The sequence below is a fragment of the Clinocottus analis genome, unplaced genomic scaffold, assembly GCF_023055335.1.
Source record: "Clinocottus analis isolate CAN_PGR_092001 unplaced genomic scaffold, fCliAna1.0.p SCAF_11, whole genome shotgun sequence".
Classification (NCBI taxonomy): Eukaryota; Metazoa; Chordata; class Actinopteri; order Perciformes; family Cottidae; genus Clinocottus; species Clinocottus analis.
In genome coordinates this window covers 7,174,373-7,193,859 of record NW_027175832.1, presented here as the reverse complement: position 1 = coordinate 7,193,859, position 19,487 = coordinate 7,174,373, and the positions used below count along the sequence as shown (strand labels likewise).

General features: G+C 41.5%; 2 protein-coding genes across 4 annotated transcripts; one reads left to right on the top strand and one right to left on the bottom strand.

The window, feature by feature from the left end:
• The first annotated feature begins 131 nt into the window (after window positions 1-131).
• Window positions 132-10,039, top strand: ndc1 (NDC1 transmembrane nucleoporin). 2 transcript variants are annotated; one of them, XM_068570698.1, is made up of 18 exons: window positions 132-262; window positions 2,193-2,313; window positions 2,400-2,501; window positions 3,239-3,413; window positions 3,495-3,630; window positions 3,987-4,095; window positions 4,317-4,368; window positions 4,528-4,660; window positions 5,040-5,132; window positions 5,219-5,300; window positions 5,454-5,615; window positions 5,692-5,943; window positions 6,262-6,374; window positions 7,943-7,993; window positions 8,551-8,614; window positions 8,726-8,826; window positions 8,995-9,155; window positions 9,246-10,039. In XM_068570698.1, exons 1-18 carry the CDS (start codon window positions 224-226, stop codon window positions 9,307-9,309), a joined length of 2,010 nt encoding a protein of 669 aa, XP_068426799.1. In that variant the 5' UTR covers window positions 132-223; the 3' UTR covers window positions 9,310-10,039. The 2 variants fall into 2 exon arrangements, with proteins under 2 accessions (XP_068426799.1, XP_068426807.1); XM_068570706.1 differs by lacking the exon at window positions 7,943-7,993.
• Window positions 10,040-10,760: 721 nt separating this feature from the next.
• dcaf8 (DDB1 and CUL4 associated factor 8) lies at window positions 10,761-18,015 on the bottom strand. 2 transcript variants are annotated; one of them, XM_068571042.1, is made up of 13 exons: window positions 17,743-18,015; window positions 17,217-17,288; window positions 17,009-17,104; window positions 16,247-16,899; window positions 15,971-16,111; window positions 15,357-15,451; window positions 14,996-15,106; window positions 14,716-14,846; window positions 14,194-14,301; window positions 13,853-13,983; window positions 13,431-13,550; window positions 13,107-13,223; window positions 10,761-12,759 (listed from the first exon to the last, which is right to left on the bottom strand). In XM_068571042.1, the coding sequence occupies exons 2-13, from the start codon at window positions 17,251-17,253 to the stop codon at window positions 12,652-12,654; spliced, it is 1,848 nt and encodes a 615-aa protein (XP_068427143.1). In that variant the 5' UTR covers window positions 17,254-17,288; window positions 17,743-18,015; the 3' UTR covers window positions 10,761-12,651. The 2 variants fall into 2 exon arrangements, with proteins under 2 accessions (XP_068427143.1, XP_068427144.1); XM_068571043.1 differs by lacking the exon at window positions 17,743-18,015 and adding an exon at window positions 17,521-17,677.
• Window positions 18,016-19,487: the final 1,472 nt, after the last annotated feature.

The window sequence follows — 19,487 nt, the reverse complement described above, 5'->3', positions numbered from 1 at the left end:
CATATACATATATTTTTCTTGTTTGTTAAATAAGTTTATTAAACATAATCCGGGTTGATGTGAGACTGCCATCAGGCAGGAACACGGGCAACTTTTTATCGGGGTCCTTTAAGGGTCCTTTGAATGCATGTGGCGCGATATGGAAAACGGTGGAAAATAGTTTGACAGCAGGAAAGCCGAAGGGATTATTGTTGCTGTTTGGCTCTCAATTCATCCAATCAACATGTTTTCTACGGAGCAAAGTTGTTGGTTTATCCGCAAAGTGAGTCTTTAAACTGAATGATTCTTTCAAAAAAGAGAAGACGTTTTGCTAGAAAGCTAATTCAAGTAGCCTTTACTGTTAAGCTAGTTCAACGGTCTGTTAGCGTCGCTAATAACGCTATATGTTTAAAATACAAAAAAAGTTAAATAACACGGACTATGCATCACAGAACTGAAGGTTTGCACAATATTTGAGCAAATAACATTGTTACCTTTTATACAGGAAAAAAGAACCGGAACAAGAAAAGACTAAACAATATTATCAAGAGCGGATTACGTTAACGTTAGTTTTAAAATAAAAACTAACTAGCGATATCTAACCTCGTTAACGTTGTATGATTTATAACGTGTACTTATACTGTAGCTATATATTTTTACTTTACTGTGAGGCTTGTTTAGAAAGAAACAAGCCAAGTCAAGAATAAATAAATAAAACATAAAAAAGTGGTATAGGTTAGTCGACTTTTACATACATATGAGTTACCCAGGGCAATGATCAAAATTAATAAAACCATACAAGTGCGCATGCAGTTGTTTTTGTCAATAACGCTGATTGCATTTTCACCATACCTAAGTCTGGGTGTCTTTCCAACATGAAAGATATGCAACTAAAATGCCGAAGAACAGCAAATAAAGACGGTTCAACAAAACCTCCCTGGCCGCATATAAAGGATCACTTTCTGCCTAGTATTTTCTTGATTGGGCAAGTAATCCTTAAGCTTGTTGCATGTCAGGAAATAATAACAGTCCAACACTTACATTTTAAACTGGATGTTCAATGTACTTAACCCTTGTGTGGTGTTCGGGTCTTTTGGACCTGTTTTCATTTTTTTTATCAAAAGAAAAATGATAGTTATTTTTTACAGTAAATATTTATTTGCCTGTGTAGTTCATTATCATAACTGATCAAGCTGGCCAAAAGATGCTCTGATTTTGGAAGAGACAGAAGCTTTTGATGAGGATGAAGAGGAAGAGGCTTAACCAGAATGTGAGGATCCTGTTTATGAAAATTTAGAGTCTGACAGTGACTTTGAAGAAGAGGATGAGATTGAATATCAGCTAGTTCGAAGATGAACACGAGCACCAGGACCAACGCGTCAGCAGCTAGCAAGTGAAGAAATATGGATGAACTGACCTCAAGGTTCTATTCTCTGACCTCAGGGTTCTATTCTCTGACCTCAAGGTTCTATTCTCTGACCTCGAGGTTCTATTTTCTGACCTCAGCTAGTTCCAAAATTAAGACTATCCCCAGGACCAGAATAAGCCCGTCAGCAGCCAGCAAGTGAATAAATATGGATAAAATGAAACAAAACGAGTAGCACATGAATTTATAAATGTGATCTAACAAAGGTAAAGGGCATATATTAACCATATGTGATGTTTGTATTGCTTGTAATTGGGATGACGTAAACATCTGTTGAGTATTTTAACGTAAAATTGTGTGATTGTGTTGACTTAAAACCCCCAAACTGCAGCGGGTCCACCAGACCACAAACACTGCCTGAGTAACAAAATATGAACACCACACAAGGGTTAACTGGATAAACATTTAATATAATCTGGGTGCATTTTTTTGTTAATCTTTTCAGAAAAGTTTATTTTAACTCAAATAATGTTAGTTTTTCCTCATGATGGAGTGGTGAACCGTATCAACTATGTCTTGTTTAAACTTCTGACAGATTCAACTGTTTTTGTATTTCATTTCACCCAGGTTTACATCTTGTGAATAAGCAATGTTGGAATAGGGTTTTGAAGATAAAAAAAAAGCTCATCGGTCTGCAAAAAATCTAGAGGCCTTTTGGGATTGCCTAATATAGCCTTTCATAACATACTGACAACTAAGAATTAGAATACATTGTCAGTTTATTCACTGCTCTGTAATGGTGTGTCAATGATTCATGGATAAAATAATGACTTGCTTCTATTTTCAGGTGGTTTGCTGGAGAGCGGTGGCCAGTATTGCTTGGGCTGTTCTGTTGTTGCTACCCACCACAGCAGTTTTTGTAATCCTCAGCCGGTTCAGTCTGCTCCACCCCATCCAGACGTTATCAGGTCAGTCACCACGGTCATTGTGAGCTTTGAATCATGGTCAATCTGAAGTTGTGTGAATCTCACTGTGGACTGTTTTGTATATGCAGAATGCCTCTCCTTCTTAACATGTGCAAGTGCCATCTTCTCATTGATCCTGATGTGTGGAGTGATCATCATGGTGGGGTTCCTGAACCTGGAGTATTATACAGGTGGGTGGCAGATAACAGCAGATGTACATAAAATATTTCCTTAAATGAAAAGTTACTCCAGTCTCTGGTTTATTAGGTTATCAGTCTATCAAAGCAACGATGCATTGCATCAGATTATCAATTCAGAGTTTATTTATGTTTATGATGATGCAGCATATTATGTGTGCCGCAATTCAATCTGGAAGAACTTTTTTGAACCGCTCCGAAATCATTAAATCACACAGATCTTTACAAGTTGTTATGTCAAGGGCAGTTAACTATGACTTAAAGTGAGTTGACAGATCTCTTGCTGACTCCACATACGTTTGGCCACTAAAGAACCTAAAGCTTTGGTGATCCCTGTCTGGCACCGGCTCATATATAGCTAGAGCTATGATAAAACTAATCTTCAGATAGTTTTTACTGTTTAATGGACCCAAATGCTGTAAACAAACTAATTCCAAACCGCACGACTAGGTACCAAATGCCCCAATTTGTCATAACCTGGCTCCTAGAGTATGACCAATACGGAAAAGGACACGATGGATTATGGTAAATTAAAGGTATTGATTATAATGAAGTAAAGAAATGGCTACAATTTGAAAGTGATTCAGTCAGGAATCAGGAATGTGTGTGCATGATAAAGGTTGGGGTGTTATCAGCAAAAACAAAAGAAGACCAAAGCAAGGCAAAAATGGGCAGACGCCGGCAGGGATGAACCTTGGTTGTAACTAGTTGTTTTTTCTGTTTCTCTTCAGTCATCCCAACTATTGCATGCTCAAAAATTGCCCTGTTGGGTCAACTGCTCCACCCTCGTCAGCTGGTCAACTCCCTGGCCCACTGTATCATGGGAATAATCGTGGCTTGGTGTTGTGCTGTCACTATCGGAGGCAGATATGAGACAATCTGCTACCCTTGCACACAGGGTAACAGGTAAGCAACTATCACGTACAACTCATCAAGTTGAGCTTTAAATACTTCAGCTACAGTCTAATTTCCTCCATATGTTTTCAGCACTGACGGTTCCCCTGAGATGTGTCTGAATGAATATCACCTCATCCTTCTGTTGGCTGGAGCCTTTGTTGGATTCTCTCACGGTCTGCTTGGTGTAATCTCCAACATGAACTATGTTTCTTTTCACCCTGTTCAGGTATGTGATGTGACTTTGCTCATTTAGCTGACTGAAGATGATGCAAACATTGATTTTTAAGTTGTTGTTTTTTTTTTGTTGCTTTAAACAACGACTTTCTTGCATACTTCCATGCTTACTTTTGAGTTTTTAAATAGTGTGTTTTGCGTCAACTTTACGGCCTCCGCCCTCATTTGTGACGTGGGTTAGCCAATTGTGAGTTGTAATAATTAAATCAATTAATAGGTCATTGCAGACACAACTGGCTCAAAGATTGCCATTCGTTTTCATTTAGAATCAAAGAAAATAGAATAACTGGTACCTTTTTTAAAAAAATTAAAAAAGGGTTGATATACATGTATACTGTTTCCCCCCAGCAATACAAATACCTTCGCTTTAAAGGATCCCTACGTTTTGTGGGAAAGTGCAGCACCACTGAAGCACTGTACTCTGTCAGGAACTACATTGTGGTGTATTTCTTTTTGGGTAAGTTATCTTTGTCTTCAAATTAAACTTCAATAACACAGAGTTCTAATAAGACAGAAGAAACAGCGATAGGAGTTAATACGTGCATGATCTTCTCTCAAAAAGTATTTTTTTATCGACATGCTTCTATTTATTGTACCTGAGCTCTGTTGTTATTTTGTTCTTTGACGCACAAAGTTGTGAGAGGTGATGGACAAAATATTTCACTTTATTATCAACAGGATATATTCCAAAAGCATGGATTTGTAAAACACTGCATCTTAATTTGAACAGGTCAGTATGTTTTTTTTTATATATATCAAGTACAATTTATTTGTATTGCCTAATATAATAAATGGCTTTACAATGTGTATTAACAAAATAACTTGCAGGCACACAGTGCTGCTTCCTGGCCTGCATTTCTGTATTCATGTCTGTGATCTCCACCTCCAGCTCTGTTCACCCTCTGGACAGCGTCGCTGGACTGCTGGACGTCTCCCTGCTCTACCACCAGTGGATCAGTGCCAGCTTCCTTCTGTTCACATGGAACATCACACTGCTGCTTTTTAGGATATTTGTTACAGAAGTATGTGAATCAATAGCAGACTACATGTATACAATCCCTAATATTGCAAAACTAAAGGTCTCACTGTGCTACTGAAGTTAAACTTCCACACGTTTCCCTTTCCATTTCTCTTATCTTGTAATATATTGTAGTTTTCTGTCAATCAACATGTCATTTATTGATAATAATTGACTTAGAAGTCCAGTGTTTTCTTGCAGACAACTCGTTTGCTTTTTAATTATTTAGAGACACTAGGGGGCGATGTTGTCATTGCTTCCAGTTCTCAAGTATCCAAAGAGCATCAGACCACAGCTCATCTCTCATGTTCAATTAAACTAGACTTAAAGGAGTGGGACTTTAAAGGTTATATGTCATCTAATGTATTTACTATTATCTGCAGGTGTACAGTTTTCCGGTGCATTCATCATTTACTGAGGATGCCGATCAGTGTCTTCCTAAAGTTCTTACAGACAAGCAACCAATGCTATTGAAGGTAAATAACATGCATGATTTTCCTCGTCATTGTGCTTACTGCTTATCACACATGGGTGTTGTAACACATCCTTCCCCAAATGTTAGTTCATAGCTCTACAGGACTTGGCTCTGCTGTCGCAACACTCCCCATCAAGACGCTGTGAGGTCTTCAGTCTGAGTCAGCCAGGTCTGTCTTGTTGTCTACACAGACTTGTGGTCATTGCTCGAGCGGTTGCTGATTGATTATTTGCAGAAAAGTACACTGGACACAATGAAATTGTATTCATACACAATTAGCTTACAACAAAAGCATTTATCTTTTCATCCTTGTCTTTCCCAGGTGGCCATCCTCACAACTGGAACAACATCAGAAAGGAGTGTCTGTCTCTGCTGTCTGATCTGACCCAGAGGCTCATAGCCTACCACGACACTGTATCAACCAATGGCCGGGCCAAATCCCTGTCTACAGGGAGTGAAAGGAAGACTTCCTCTGAGACATCAGGTATGTTGCTATAAAACACAAATGTAATTGTTTTTGCTTACTTCCCTTCATCATTTCATATTTTTCTTTCTGCCAGTAACCTCAAGCACAGAAGACCGGATGAGCCCGAGGCCATCTTTAATGTTGAGAACTCCAGCGTCCGTGTTTGCACGCTCCATTGTTGGCACTCCACAGAGCCCTCTGACGGCCCCATTCACTCCTGACCTGGACAGCCCTTTTGCTTTGCGCCGTCTCACTGCTCCTATAGACCAATACTCGCCGTGGTTTGGTGCAGTGCAAAGCCCACACATCATGAGGAGAGGCGCAAAGCTCTGGTCCACCTCAACAGGTGAGAGGAGACTAATGGAAGACATCAGGCTACTCAAATCAAATGGACACTTAAAGGTCCAATTTAAGCCAGTAAATGACAAGTTTAAACTTGTTTGGTCAGGTTTTTTAATAGCTCTGAAACTAATGTTGAGTTAAAGCTTAGGTGTATTTTGTACCTATCTGCTCTGTTTATTTCCCACAAATAACTGAACATGGCTGACGTGATGTCAACTTATAGGTCAGGGTTGTGTAAGTTTAGTAGTAGATGGATGATTAATAGTTATCTGAGCTTATTTGCTTGTTCCTACTTTTTTTTTTACTGAGTGTCTTTGTGCAGATTCACAGGTCAATGGCAGTCCCCCAGCATCCCCTTCTTCAGTTCCCAGTCCCAAGCAAGAGCCATCCAAACCAAGTCGCCTGGCTTTGTTCCTTCAGAACAGAAGAGAGCAGGTACGTCAGTCCTGTTGTTGCCACACAGAATTACAATATAATAGATATACTAATATGTTTAAACAGCATTGACTTCAGGCTTTTCATACTTAACATGTTTTAATATTGGGCAAACAATTGACGTACATCCAGCTTTTCAGACTTTATTTTTACTTTCCAAAACCAACAATTTGACAGTCATCTCTGCTTTATGCAGTGCAGTACAGATTTGGAAATGCACAAAGCCAATGACCTCTGTGGCAAGGTACCAAGAAACAGCGAGCAGCACAAGTGTAACCTGTTAAAACGGAGTAACGTAAACATTTCCCCCGAAAGTATTTGTTAATTACTTCGTTTTATGTCTGTGTTCTTTGTACTAGGGCTGGGCGGTATGGCCAAAAATTCTCATCACTGTATTTTATAACATTCTGGTTGTTTCACAGTATTTTTTTTCCGAGTAAGCACATATATTCATTGACGCCGAAAACAACCGCTGGCCAACTGAACAGCTGTTGTTCAGCGCTTGTTGAACAACTGCTCACAACTGACCATTGAGCAGCGAACAGCTGTTAGTGTGGTGTCTTTCGTTCTGTCTCTTTCGCCTAAATTCCCCTGGGCCCAAAGCCTCTCCATGTCCAGCTTCGTCACTGTCACGACTGGTTGACTGTCTCTAATCCGAAGACCGTAGACGCATACATTCTTTGTATTCCAACACACGCTAGTGTTGCCACCAGAGGCAATAACAGCGGCTCGACAAACTTTGCTATAAATTGTTTTCTGATCTTCTACTTTGGAGGTTTTTTTGCTTCTGAGAAATCCAAACAGCAGACACGGCTCGTTTCTTCCGCACAAGTTTTATTGGTGCAACTCTGGTGTCTCGTTGTTCCTCCTCCATCGCTCTCTTGTTTTTTTCATGTAGCGACGGAGTTTCTCTTTGTTGTGATAGTGGGTGAGCTGTACCCAGCATGCCGTTCGGTGGTGTAATTTTATAAATGTAGAATTATCAGTGTTAAAAATGGTTTGTGTCACAAACTGTTATGTTGTGGTGTTTTGCCCTGTTAAAGAGCGTTAGTTGTGGGTCGGTAATTGTTGTTATGAAGTTCTAACCACGACGCCATCTCAATACACGAAGGACGAGTAGCTCTGACCGCTGCGCCCTCAGCGGTGAACAATATATGTTGCTGCCTGCCGAAGAGCGACAACCGTTGTTACGGCTATGCACCGTATGACAGTATATGAACAATTCCTACCGTATGGACATTTGAAACCGGTATACCGCCCAGCCCTACTTTGTCCTTTTGTAATATGTGAAGTTCTCACTAAAGTTCTTTAAATAAAATAAAAACAGCATTTCCTCTTGCTGCAGCCACCTGAATTACTGCCCCAGTTTAAGAAATACTGACTGAAAGGAAACGTGGGGTTCATTTCTGTAACGACCTGCTGTGGTTTTGATGGAGTGTTTCTCCATCTTTGTAATATTTGTTTCACCCCTCTCTAAAGTCTGTAAATCAATTATTTCTACACGTGTGTTCCATTTTGTTGTGTAGTTTTGGAAGCAAAACAACTTTATACTTAATTGTCCCATTCAGGTTAAAAAGTTCTTGGCAAAACGCGTGCTGATTATGTATCTGTTTAACAAGGTAAGGATGTGTCATGTGCATGCTGTCTTCTTGAGACACTGAGGGGCTCCCTGCATGCTCTCATCTGACACGGTAGACTTTCATTTAGTTACATCTAACAACCTCACCCTCCAATCATCACTAATTTAACTCCTGGTTCTGGGCTCAATTGTGCACACATTACTAATGTAGCTCTTTTCCATTCACCGAGCTGCTACGATACAATGCTACTAGTTACTACTAGCTTGATTTAAGGATTCACGTAACCCACTTGTCTTGCAAGTCACTTGAGGACTATAAAACCAGAGTTTGTACCAATCAAATGTTGAGAAATCATGTCCTTGTTACTGATGAGTTCTTCACGGCCAAATATTGTTCTTGCATTGCACTATTTCCTATTTGTAGAAGCTAGTTTGGTTAGTCTGCTTTGCTTCCTGAGGTGCACGTATCTTCTGTTGATCATGCATGTTGTGTAGTCTCATTACAACCTGCCCAACCCAACAACTTCTGGTTCTACTGTAAATATGCTTTAGTCTGTTCAGTGGAAAGCTCGTGCAAGTTAACATTGTTTCTTCCAGCTTCCAGAAGCCTCCAGTCAAGCTCTGTTTGCAGACAGCCAGGCTCACATCTGGGCTTTAGAAGGTGGGAAGAGATGTTGGACTTAATTTATTATTTGATATGGATGCCATCTGTCCCTGATGATACAACATGTACATTATTATGTCCTCTAATGTCTAACCATACCTCCTCCAGGACTGTCTTACCTTGTTCAAGCCTCCTACTCAGAAGACCAGTTTGGTGTTGTACAGACGACATTACCCAGTATTCTCAATTGCATGCTGATCTTACTCGAGGTAAGCTGTCGCGGTTTCCCGGTATGAAGTGTTTCTGCATGTAAAAGACTGTTTTACGAGATGATATCAGGGCAACAGGAATTTTACAGATACTGTACATATTGATACAGACACAAGACCACTGTGCACGCGCTGACAGCAGTTGTTTGCTGTCCTACTTGTTTTCAGGCAGTAGATCGACACTTCAAGCTGCCTCATGCCTCCAGTAAGCCCGTCAGGTCGGCCAGCAGCATGGGAGACGCTACTCACAAAACACTGCGCTTTGCTCTCAGGGCCACTCTCAAGACTGCCATCTACAGGATAACAACCACTTTTGGAAATCACTTAAAGTAAGGCCTCTCATTAAAATTGACTTTCTTCAAATCCTTAAAATAATATGCGTATTTCTCATGAAAAAATGTACTTTTTGAAATCTTCAGTGCCGTTAAGATGTCCGCAGAGCACCGGAAAAGATTGCAGCAGTTCCTGGAGTACAAGGAATAACGCAACTGACGCTCTTGTGCTGTCAGATTCTTATTGTGACGTGTGTGCATATTAGCAGAACTGAGGCAACAAGTGAAAACCCACAATAGTGCCTCTTTTAATATTTATGTCTGCACCATGTCAGTGTGGATTGTGTCTGATAGGCTAGATCACATCCCCAACATGTACGAGCTGTGGGCTTGCTGCCCGACAGTTTCCAGTGTTTAAGAGATTTAAACTAGCTCATTGTAAAGATAAGCAACTCATCCCAAATATTTTTGTTATACAAGGAAGTCATATCAATAAATCAAATTGTACTTTTATTAATAGGATTGAGTTGTAAAGGGCTATTTGGTTCTAAAACATGTACATGTTCTTTTTGTTTCCCACGTCAGTGAGGAGAAAGAAGCTGTCCTCTTTAGTTTCACTGGTGTCTGAAATGTGCTCTGGAAATGTATATATTTTTTTCACAACTGGTTTTGTTCTAAACACCAGCCTGGAGAACTAGTTTACTGTTACCTGCGCGTGTCAGTTCAGGTTGTCCAACTAGAAAATGCACCATAGTCAGATTTGCAGACCAGACACCACTCTTTGTACTATTTGTGTTTGTCAGTTGTGTTCATGTGAAATAAGACTTTTTCATGGAGATTTGATGTCACTGCTAAAAAGTGTGGGAAATATATGCTTTGACAAGTATTAAGTTTTTAAATTCCCACTCGAGACCTGTTGAATAAAAACATCGCCAAGATCAGTTGGCAGTTTTTTTTTTCTTTCTTTCCCTGTCTGCAAGCAGCCGGTCTTAAATGATCTACTGCTTCCAGACATTTTGATCCTATCGTTGAATCAAGTTTTAATGGGGAAACAAATGTACTATAAATGAGCAGCTCTTGTTACCAGAGTTACTGAAGGAGTCCCTGGTTGCACACTGGAAACGGCTGGGAGGAAAAAGGTGTCTGCTTGAAACATCCATTAATACAACAGGCCTTTTCTTCCAGAGAGTTGAATTATCTTTGATGGAACGGCACAGATGCTCCATTATTCAAATGTCCCAGTGGGCTTTGACGGCATGCACAGTACCAGAAGCAGCTCAATGAAATGCATCCATCATTAATTTTATTGTTAACACCTGTTTTATTACAGAAAATCCTGCCAAACATAATTTTTTAATGTTGCATATGTTTTACACGATAACATGTATTATAGACCAAATTCACTTTGAAGCCATAGTGTCTGTTGACTGAGTTATACTGGAGACGGTATACATCTGCAAGGCACTACTAAGTTGCATTATGGGACATGTAGTTCCAGTGTTTTGGGGTTCAGGTCATTTTAGACCATCTTTCTTTTCTGAAGTGCAGTTTGAATGTGTGCGGTGTGAATGTTTCTGGCATTCTGCGAAACTGGTGACCGAAGTCTCCAGAAATCGATACAGACGGCGTTAGAACGCAGAATGAGACCACGAATACACAACATGAAGAGCACTGTCTTTTTGTTTATTGCACAAATCGTACATATTTCCAACTCAACTGGTAGAATGCAATATCAGGCAGTGGTGGACAAAAAAAAAAAAAAGTTCATCAATGCCTTATGTATACAAGATGCCAAAAATAGCCAGTGGGAAAATCTGGATATAACCGTCTCAAATGATGGATGAAGATCTAGAAAGGAAACACTTTCTTTTCTTGAACAAGAAAAACAAATCATAACTTTAATACTCGACAGCTATTCTGCTCATGACAGAAGGATGTCAATCATAAAAGGAAAAACTGAAGAAAAATGGTGTCTCAAGTCAACTTTTTTTTTTCTCTGGATTTTAAAAGTACTTTGTCCTCATATAGAATATAAACCTCTGCATCAATACCAATCAAATGATTTGACATCTTTTCTCTTTTTGAAGTCAAACAGCATTTGCTAAAGTTGATTTTGTTTTTACAGTTTTAATATATATTTATATATGTACATATAAATTCAACTAACTAGGGTTCTCATAGAAAATGAGAAAAGCTGGATTTCAAATCGCTCTCACACAACAAATGACCGGCAAGCATATTGACCCCAGTCCTCTTGAGTTGTCGTGGAGTTCAAATGTTTGTTTGAAAGACGTCATTCAGCAATAGATTTGAGACCGTTAGCATCACAGAAGCATTTTCAGGAACCACATGGTTATTACTCCAATCTCAATTCGCACATCGGAAGTGTTTCAATTGGGATTTGATCCAGGTCGGTTCTGGCTCTAATGACTACGTTCCCCAGCAGAGCCCCACATCAGTCATTATCCTATGCACATGCTGAGCACCAGCCAAGATTTTCTGTCAAAGATGGGGAGTCGGGGGAGGAAGAAGAGGAAGGAGGCGGGGGAGGAAAGGCTGGTGGAAGCAAAAGAAACCTCCCTTTTCTTAGTCAAAAAAAAAGCTTAAGTGCAAAATATCTCTACTCAAAAAAAAAAAAAAATCAATAACAATAAACTAAACTTCACTGTGAGGTCTCCAATGAAGGATACAACAGCTCTTCCCCCAAAAATCACACACTCAGTGCACATTTTGTCTGTCTCAAACTAAAGCGTCCCTGATTCAAAGTGCACCCAGTAGTGAGGGGGAGGGTGCTGGAAAGAAGAGGGGCGGGAGTAGCTGGAGGGCAGCATGTCGGGTGATGCAGCATGTAGGGATTTAGTAGTCCTTGGAGAGAAAATGTGTGTGAAAAATGCAACTAGCTGCACAAGCTCAGGGCGAGAAATAAGTATGAGACTGGGGAGATCCAGGGAGGGGACACTGGGGGTTCAAATCTTAAAGGAAGTCACATTTAGGGGATGGTTTGTTGGTTTGATTCTAAGCCCTTGAAATTCTCTTTCATCAGCACAGAGAGCTCCAGAGCGAGACGTGTGTCACTAAGAAAGGGGGATTCGTGCGCTGGTGATGTACAGCGTCCTACTAAGCCTCAAGAGGAGGTGCTTGTTGCCATACACACACAGTACATTGTTCTGGGGCTAAACAGAGCATATAGATGATGTATGCACAAGCAGGGGTCTCAGAGTGGTTTATAGGGATGCCAGCACTCACTAAACCTCTTTGTACAATTCTCAAAAATCAGGATTCTGAAAGTGTGTATGCAGTGTGTCGTCGTCATTTGCACTCGCAACTAATGGGACAAGCAGCCGTAAGGCTCCGTCACCCTGCTTCAAAAGTATGTGTAATTTAGTGCGAGTTTGGATGTGTGTAAAAAGAAAACAACAAAAACAAGCCTGTGGCTCGTCAGTGTTTAAGTGTGCCAGTGTGTCAATAGTGCATATGTGCATCAATTCAAGGGCAATAAAGTGTGTGTAGGTGTGTATGCATGTTTGTGTGTCTAAGTATGTACGTGTGATGCTCAGGAGGACATGCATTGAACGTGGTCTGGACCTCCTTCCTCTTCATCAGAGGAATCTGGAGAGCTCCAGGACTCGTCCGTGTCCGTGTCTGCACCCTCTCGGCGGGCCTGCATCGAGACACAGAAGAGGAGAACCAAGAACAGTTAGAATAAGGTTCTTTAAGGGCTGAAAGGGTCCTCCCAAAAGACCCAATAGACTGTAATCCTGAGAGTAATATCAACTGCATCCTAATACTTTATAAGGGGCACTATAGTTACCTTTGCAGATAACCACACACATACATTTTGATCTTTAGACGGACTCTGGATCCTAGAATTTCTCTCTCTCTCTCTCTCTCTCTCTCTCTCTGATATATTTGTTTGTTACCATCTGTTAGGTAAATGGTCACTTCATTCAACTCTTCACCCAAAAACATAATTAACATGTCCGTTTGTTGAAGCGTTTGAGAGCTCACCCTCTGAGGCCGTCTGTTCCTCATGTGTCTCATCAGGAACCACAGCAGCTGGGTGTCGTACTGGTCACCGTGGCGCACGCTGTCTTCATCGCGCTCCCGCTTGTTTTTCTTCATCACCTTGACAAACACAACAAACAGGTGTGAATTTGGCGAACAGGAGCTCGCGCGTCACATGTCCTTGATATACATTCCATTACTTTTCAAGACTTCTCAATAAACTGGATTTCTTACATACCTGTCGGGTCAACTTCTGTTGTGATGTTCGCTGATAAGCAAACAAAACAATAAAAGCGAGCGAAACCGTGCGCAGACAGAATAGCTCACCTCTTTTAGACCCTTGAGTCCTGTGGGGCTCTGAGCCGTGGGGGCCCACAGTTTGATGTCGTGGTCCAGCCCACTGGTGGCCATACCTGGAAGATGGGGATGTGGCTCCAAACAGTTCACCTGTAGAATGTCGAGGGGAGAGAAAATGATGATGCGATGACAAATTGAAGATGGCCAAAGGTTTTTTTTTCGAGAGCAAAAAGCAAACTCTACTGTGAAAGAAAATACAACTAGTACATAGTGAAAGTTGATTTCATCAAAAATAGAATATAACTGAATACAAACACTGAGACATCCTCACTATGACGATGAGATTACAAAAGTACCAATGATCAAAAGTGAGTTCATTCAGCCTGTCCTATCCTCAGTCATTTTTGAACCCAACAAAAAACATGTATCTTTCCCTCCTCTCTTTAACTCACCACTCCTCCCCGATCTCCCTCCATGAATTGGACGATGCGAGCAGAGTACTTGTCCCACAGATAGATGTGTCCGCAGTCACTGCCACTGACCACAAACTCACTGCATGGCCCGTAGAAGTTCACCCCCTTCACTGTGAGATGAGGGAGGATGGTACAGTGTCAGTCTGTGTGATAACCAGGATCTCTTTGCATTCCTGCTGCATACTTTAAGAAAAAGGGACTCCACTGACTGAGTTAAAAAGCAACAGCAAAAGCACCAGTCATCTGATACGTTGCATTTCTAAAACTGTGGGTACATGCAAAGGGCACTACTTCATTACTGTAATACATAAATCAAACACCTGTTGCATTGTTGCGGTGTCCCTTGTATCTCCTGCGATAGTCTGCCCCGTCACTGTGGTTGGAGTCAAACAGGTAGATGTCCTCATCATTGTAACTGACCAGGAGCTCTGAGGACAAAAAGGGTCAAACAGTCTTTTGTTCATTTTCTTTAATGACAGCAAGGCAGACGTTTGTTTGAATCGTGGAGACATATTCACAGTTCAGCCAAGTTGTTGATCTCATTAAAATATATTTTATTGGACCCAAGTACATTTCGGTAATTTGCACTCAATCCGACTTGACTGGTGTTCTGCGAAGAGGAGAGCACGCGCATGCTTTTTAGACAGACTGCGCCCTGTTGGAGTGTCCCTGATATTGCATTGTGGTTGCATCAGAAGGGTAACAAGGGCAAAAGTTTCTGTGTTTTAAGAATTTGAAACAAGCATGTAAGGATTCCGAATTTTCAATATTTCAAAAAATCTGTTCATAACAAAAGGAGGAGTGTAAATCCAATGTTTTTAGTACTTTAAACTTGTTTTTACCTGTGCCATCGTGACTGTACACAAGGCAGGTTATGTTGGTTTTGGACTCACTGGATACCAGATGTGAAGGACAAAACTTTTTCAGCACACCATTGTTGTCGTTCTCATTGATCTTTCTCTGGTCATAGATCCTAAAGAAGGAGAGGAGGAGGAGAGGAAATAAGTACAAAAAAGGAATTTAGAAGTAACATCTAAGAGATAGTAAGCAACACTTTGAAATATTATGATACTATTTCCATTGGATGCATTAATAATCAGAATTTGCAGCACAACGTCATACCTCACATACTGGTCTCTTCCGCCCACAGCAAAGTGTTGTGTCTTTGCTGGGTTGACAAAGATGGTGTACAGCCCCACTTTTTTATCACCTTCCTTTACAACCACCAGTTTACTGTTTCACACAAATGTAAAAAGGAGACAGAAAAACAGGAGAATTATCTCTGGACGGCTTATGGAAAACACTGGAAAACTGTCAAGGTATTAAAAAAAAAAATCACCAACACTGAGGAACAGACAGGATATTTGCACAAGAACATGACAAACTACTGCCTAAACAGGACATAGTTGTATCAATACATGTGTATGCTGTGGTAGTTTATGATATTTTCAACTTGGTAAACTTTAATAATAGTATTGCTCACTTGGCCGGGCGGTCCAGACGCAGGTCAATACCAAACACCACAGCGTCCTCCCCAGCGGACAGGAAAGAGCAGGGGGAATCTGGCTCGAGGGCCAGCTAGAACAAAAATAGGTAGAAACTAGAATTACAGCCGAGAGATCGCATGCCTCCTCCAATCAAGTTGCAGTTTACTTCCAGTTCTGACAAAAGAAAAATAATCACAGCGTCATAATTCTAATCAATTGGGCATTTGTGTGAAATTGTCATAATTTGCAAAGGAATTCCTGAGTTATGGCCAAAAACACGTTTTGTGAGGTTCACCCTGAAGTCAGAGTGGAAGTTTGTTCCAGATGTAATCAAATTCCCTTCAGGCGTTCATGAGATGACGCATTTATGAGAATGGAAGAAGATGTGAGGTCACAGTGACCTTCACTGATAAAATCTGTTCATTCTTCAGCAAAATTTGAAGAAATCTCAGTCACAACAACGGGACAGGCAAACCCCCAAAACAATGCCCTCAGCCACTGCTTGACGTCGGCGCGGAGGCATACTAATACACACAGAAGAAAGTACTTTATATTAGATGAATACATAAATGAAGCACAAACCATTCACACATGCAGTACAGACACTCACCTTGTGTGCCGCTCCCTTGTGCTGCGCGACCCGTTTGGTGTTCTTGCAGCGCTGTGTGGCAGACAGCTCCGCCACTCTGATCTGACCATCTCGAGCACACATGGCCAGTGTGGAGTCTCCGCTGTGAGGCAGGAACTTAGCCTGTGTACGTTGAAGACAGGGAGAAGAGAAGAAGTCTCTGACCACAATAGTCACTTTGATTAGCCACTAATGCCCTTTCGAGTAAGTAATCACTAACCCTTATTGTTGAATCAAAGACGCTTTGTTTCCCCTTACCTGAAAGACATTGCTCTTGTGCCCACTGTCGAACTCCAGCTCAGCACGGCGGACAGCCCAGTCCCAGATCACCACTCGCAGGTCGTCGCTGCCTGAAGCCAGGCGTGTGCCCGAGGGGTTGAAGTGCAACGTGTTGACGCAGCCCGTGTGCCTCTCGAGCCGGCCCTGGAGCTCCAGCCTCTGCACGAGGCCGCGGGCTCCACACGCGCGCCTCACAAACTGGCGCGAGTCCCTGCCGAGCTCCCTGGAGCGCAGCGACGGTATCGCCTGCCACACAGGGCCACGCATGTCACAGACCTCTGCTCCGAGCCAGGCCTCCATCGCCTCATCATCGTCTTCATCATCTTTCTGTTCTTCTTCATCGTCGTCGTCGTCGTCTTCGTCCTCATCCTCATCTGAGCTGGTGGAGTGATTGGTGCCGCCGCCAGGTCTGTTCCTCTTTCGAGCAGCCCTTTTCCCGCCATCTTTATTCTTTCCACTCTCCCGTCTGCCTCCCTCACTCTCCCGTTCACCATCCTCAGTCAGGGAGTAATGACCGCTGCCATCCATGCTGTCTGTGTCTTCTTCCTCCTCTCCCTCTCTGTTGCGACGCATCTCTCCAGCCACATCTGGCATTGGCTTGTCTACGGATGCCTCTCCTGTGTCTTTGGGAGCTACAGAAGTGAGACACAGTCATGGAGAATGTTTAGACACTGCTGTCTCATGTGTACAACTATTACTGTAAACTACACCAATGTCTTTTGAAGTAATTAAAGGTGTTACCATCTTGAGAAGAAGACTGTGTTTGTCCCTCTTTGCTTCCAGAGGCATCCGGCTGCTGGTGTTGATCTTCTTCTGGCTCTTTTTCTTCAGAGCCACCTGGTAAAAGCGAACAGGTCTTCTGATTAACTGTATGTCAAGCAGGAAAGCTCGCACAGGTATGTTCAGCATGAATAAAGTCAGCTAGGTTTTCTTTGCACTGATCCTTTACCGTTAAGCGCAGTGGATTTCTCGTCGGCCCCAGACATATCTCCGTTATCCTCCGTCGACCTGAGGGGAGAACCTTTGAGAAGAAAAAAAAAACATTTAGGTTGTTTATTGAGCCCAAAAAAACAACAACAATGGCTCACAACAAGATGACAGAAAACGTGTGCGCACTAGTGACCGACACCATCGCATGCACTTCACTCCGGGCGCCGCACAGAGCGCCGCGGGGCGCAGTAACCGTTAGCCCCGCGGCGCCCGGACTACCAGCGGGGCTGATGGTACGTCTGTCGCGACATAAACAAACTTACTCGCCCGGTCGCGGTCTCACAGGCCCGACTAATGCCGTGTTTTGCTTCGTGAAGCTTAAGCGCGTCCTCCCACTGTTGCCACCGTAAGCTCACGCTAGCCAGCCTGCGAGAGGCGAACCGACGTTGAAGCTGAATATTTCTGCTCAACAACCGAACAGCTGTCACGCCGCGAACAAGCAGCTAGCCTCGCTTGTCGTGGCTAACTAGCATAGCTCGCGTTACCTTTACTCGAAGGCCCGACGAGGCGCACTTCTTAGTTTAGTCCTGATCTTTATTGCAGATTTATTTCCTCCACCTGTCTACTTTGCAGTTGAGCTAACTTGGTTGCCTCGGCTCGGAGTTCTTCGGCCGTAAATACACGACATGAGGAATGCGTGCATACAGCGTTTTGTTGTTGTTGTAAGAGACAGTCTGTAAAGAAAGCGAACTGCGTTCACACAAGGTTGGCTGCTCTGTTTATGTTTTGACGGTTCAGTTTCTTTTTTGGGGCTCCATTTCCGGTGTCGTGCTCGCTTCGTTTTTTTTCTACCGGAAGTTGACAGAGGAGACGCGCGAGGCAAAAATAACAAACATATATTACTACTAGCTACTTTTTCTACTACTACTACTACTACTACTACTACTACTACTACTACTACTACTACTACTACTACTACTACTAATAATAATAATAATATTAATAATAATACTACTAATAAATAAAAATAAATGCTATAGATCGCCTCATTTTCAACGCGATATGTATCAAGTGTGGAGTTTAAATCGCCACTAATTTAATTAAACTAAACAATTCCACATTAATTTATATTTGAATTCATCATTTTAGAATATGTTTTTCTTATATTTTTCTGGACAAAAGGCTGAGCAGCCCTGGGCCTTCCCATTCTCTGAACAATAATGTAGGTCTACGTTGATTTAGGAATATGGGAAGTATTTGCACACAACTTAATAATTTAAAAAGTTATTACATTCTCAAAGTCCAGATCATTCAAACGGCATAAAATAGAATAAAATACATAAAAGCACTGCTTTAGATTTCTTAGCAGTCTGTTTTTCTTTGTACATTTTCATTCTAAGCCACTTTAATATTAGTCATTTTACTTATTGTTATATATGGGCGGAATGGAGGCAGAGAGTTGGAGCTGGCCAGTGGGGTGTAACGTGTTTACCTTCAGTGTTACATTGTTCTATCTTGTCCAATTACAAGTTGTTATCTAACTTAAGCTTCAGGGTAATTCACAATATAACTGGCTTTGTAATACGTTTGAATTTAGCTTTGAATGGTACTTTGATATGTTTTACTCTTAGGTTGTGTTACTTTTAGGTTGCATTACTCTAAAAGAGTGCTGCTGCGATATGGCAGAGACTGACCAAATTTGAATATGGGTTGTCGTCCTGAATTTATTTTCAGGGATATTAATCTGATACTGTTCATCGGTGGATATTTCAACTATTTTAGTAATTTGTTTTGTATCCAAGTAATAAAGAGAGATGTTCTTTGTGTGTTGTACAAGTAGACGTTTATGAGCCTGCTCGTTGTCTGAGGAAACATCTGGCTCCCTCACTCAGTGTAAAACAAGATGGGATCCCCCAGTTTCCTTCCTGTGTTTATGTCATGGGCTTAATGACAGTGATCTATAGTAAATCCCAAGCAAGGAGGATGTACTTCTCCCCGTTTCTGTTAGATCCCTTGATTCCTTACTATCTAACTTATAGAAACACCAACTACACACCATAAAGAACTCATAGTCACCTGCCAAAGCTGTTAATAATCCACATGGAATGTCAGCTGAGTGGGAGACTGCAGCTGGGAAAGGATTACTTTGTAACACACAGCATGTTTCATAAAAAGAGATACACTGTGTCTATGAGTAATACAGTACAGAAATCCTTAGTCTTTTAAGTTAGTTGACCAACAAAACACTGCCAACCATTTTAATATTCTGTTTATTAAGTCATTCATCAAG

Coding starts and splice junctions, on each gene's coding strand:
- dcaf8 (XM_068571042.1), bottom strand. CDS start 17,253: ATGTCTGGGGCCGACGAGAAATCCACTGCGCTTAACG. Junction 17,105..17,216: donor GAAATCCACTGCGCTTAACG/GTAAAGGATCAG, acceptor CGCTTTTACCAG/GTGGCTCTGAAGAAAAAGAG. Junction 15,452..15,970: donor ACAAGGGAGCGGCACACAAG/GTGAGTGTCTGT, acceptor TTTTTGTTCTAG/CTGGCCCTCGAGCCAGATTC.
- ndc1 (XM_068570698.1), top strand. CDS start 224: ATGTTTTCTACGGAGCAAAGTTGTTGGTTTATCCGCAAA. Junction 5,301..5,453: donor CTTCAGTCTGAGTCAGCCAG/GTCTGTCTTGTT, acceptor TGTCTTTCCCAG/GTGGCCATCCTCACAACTGG. Junction 9,156..9,245: donor ACTTTTGGAAATCACTTAAA/GTAAGGCCTCTC, acceptor TGAAATCTTCAG/TGCCGTTAAGATGTCCGCAG.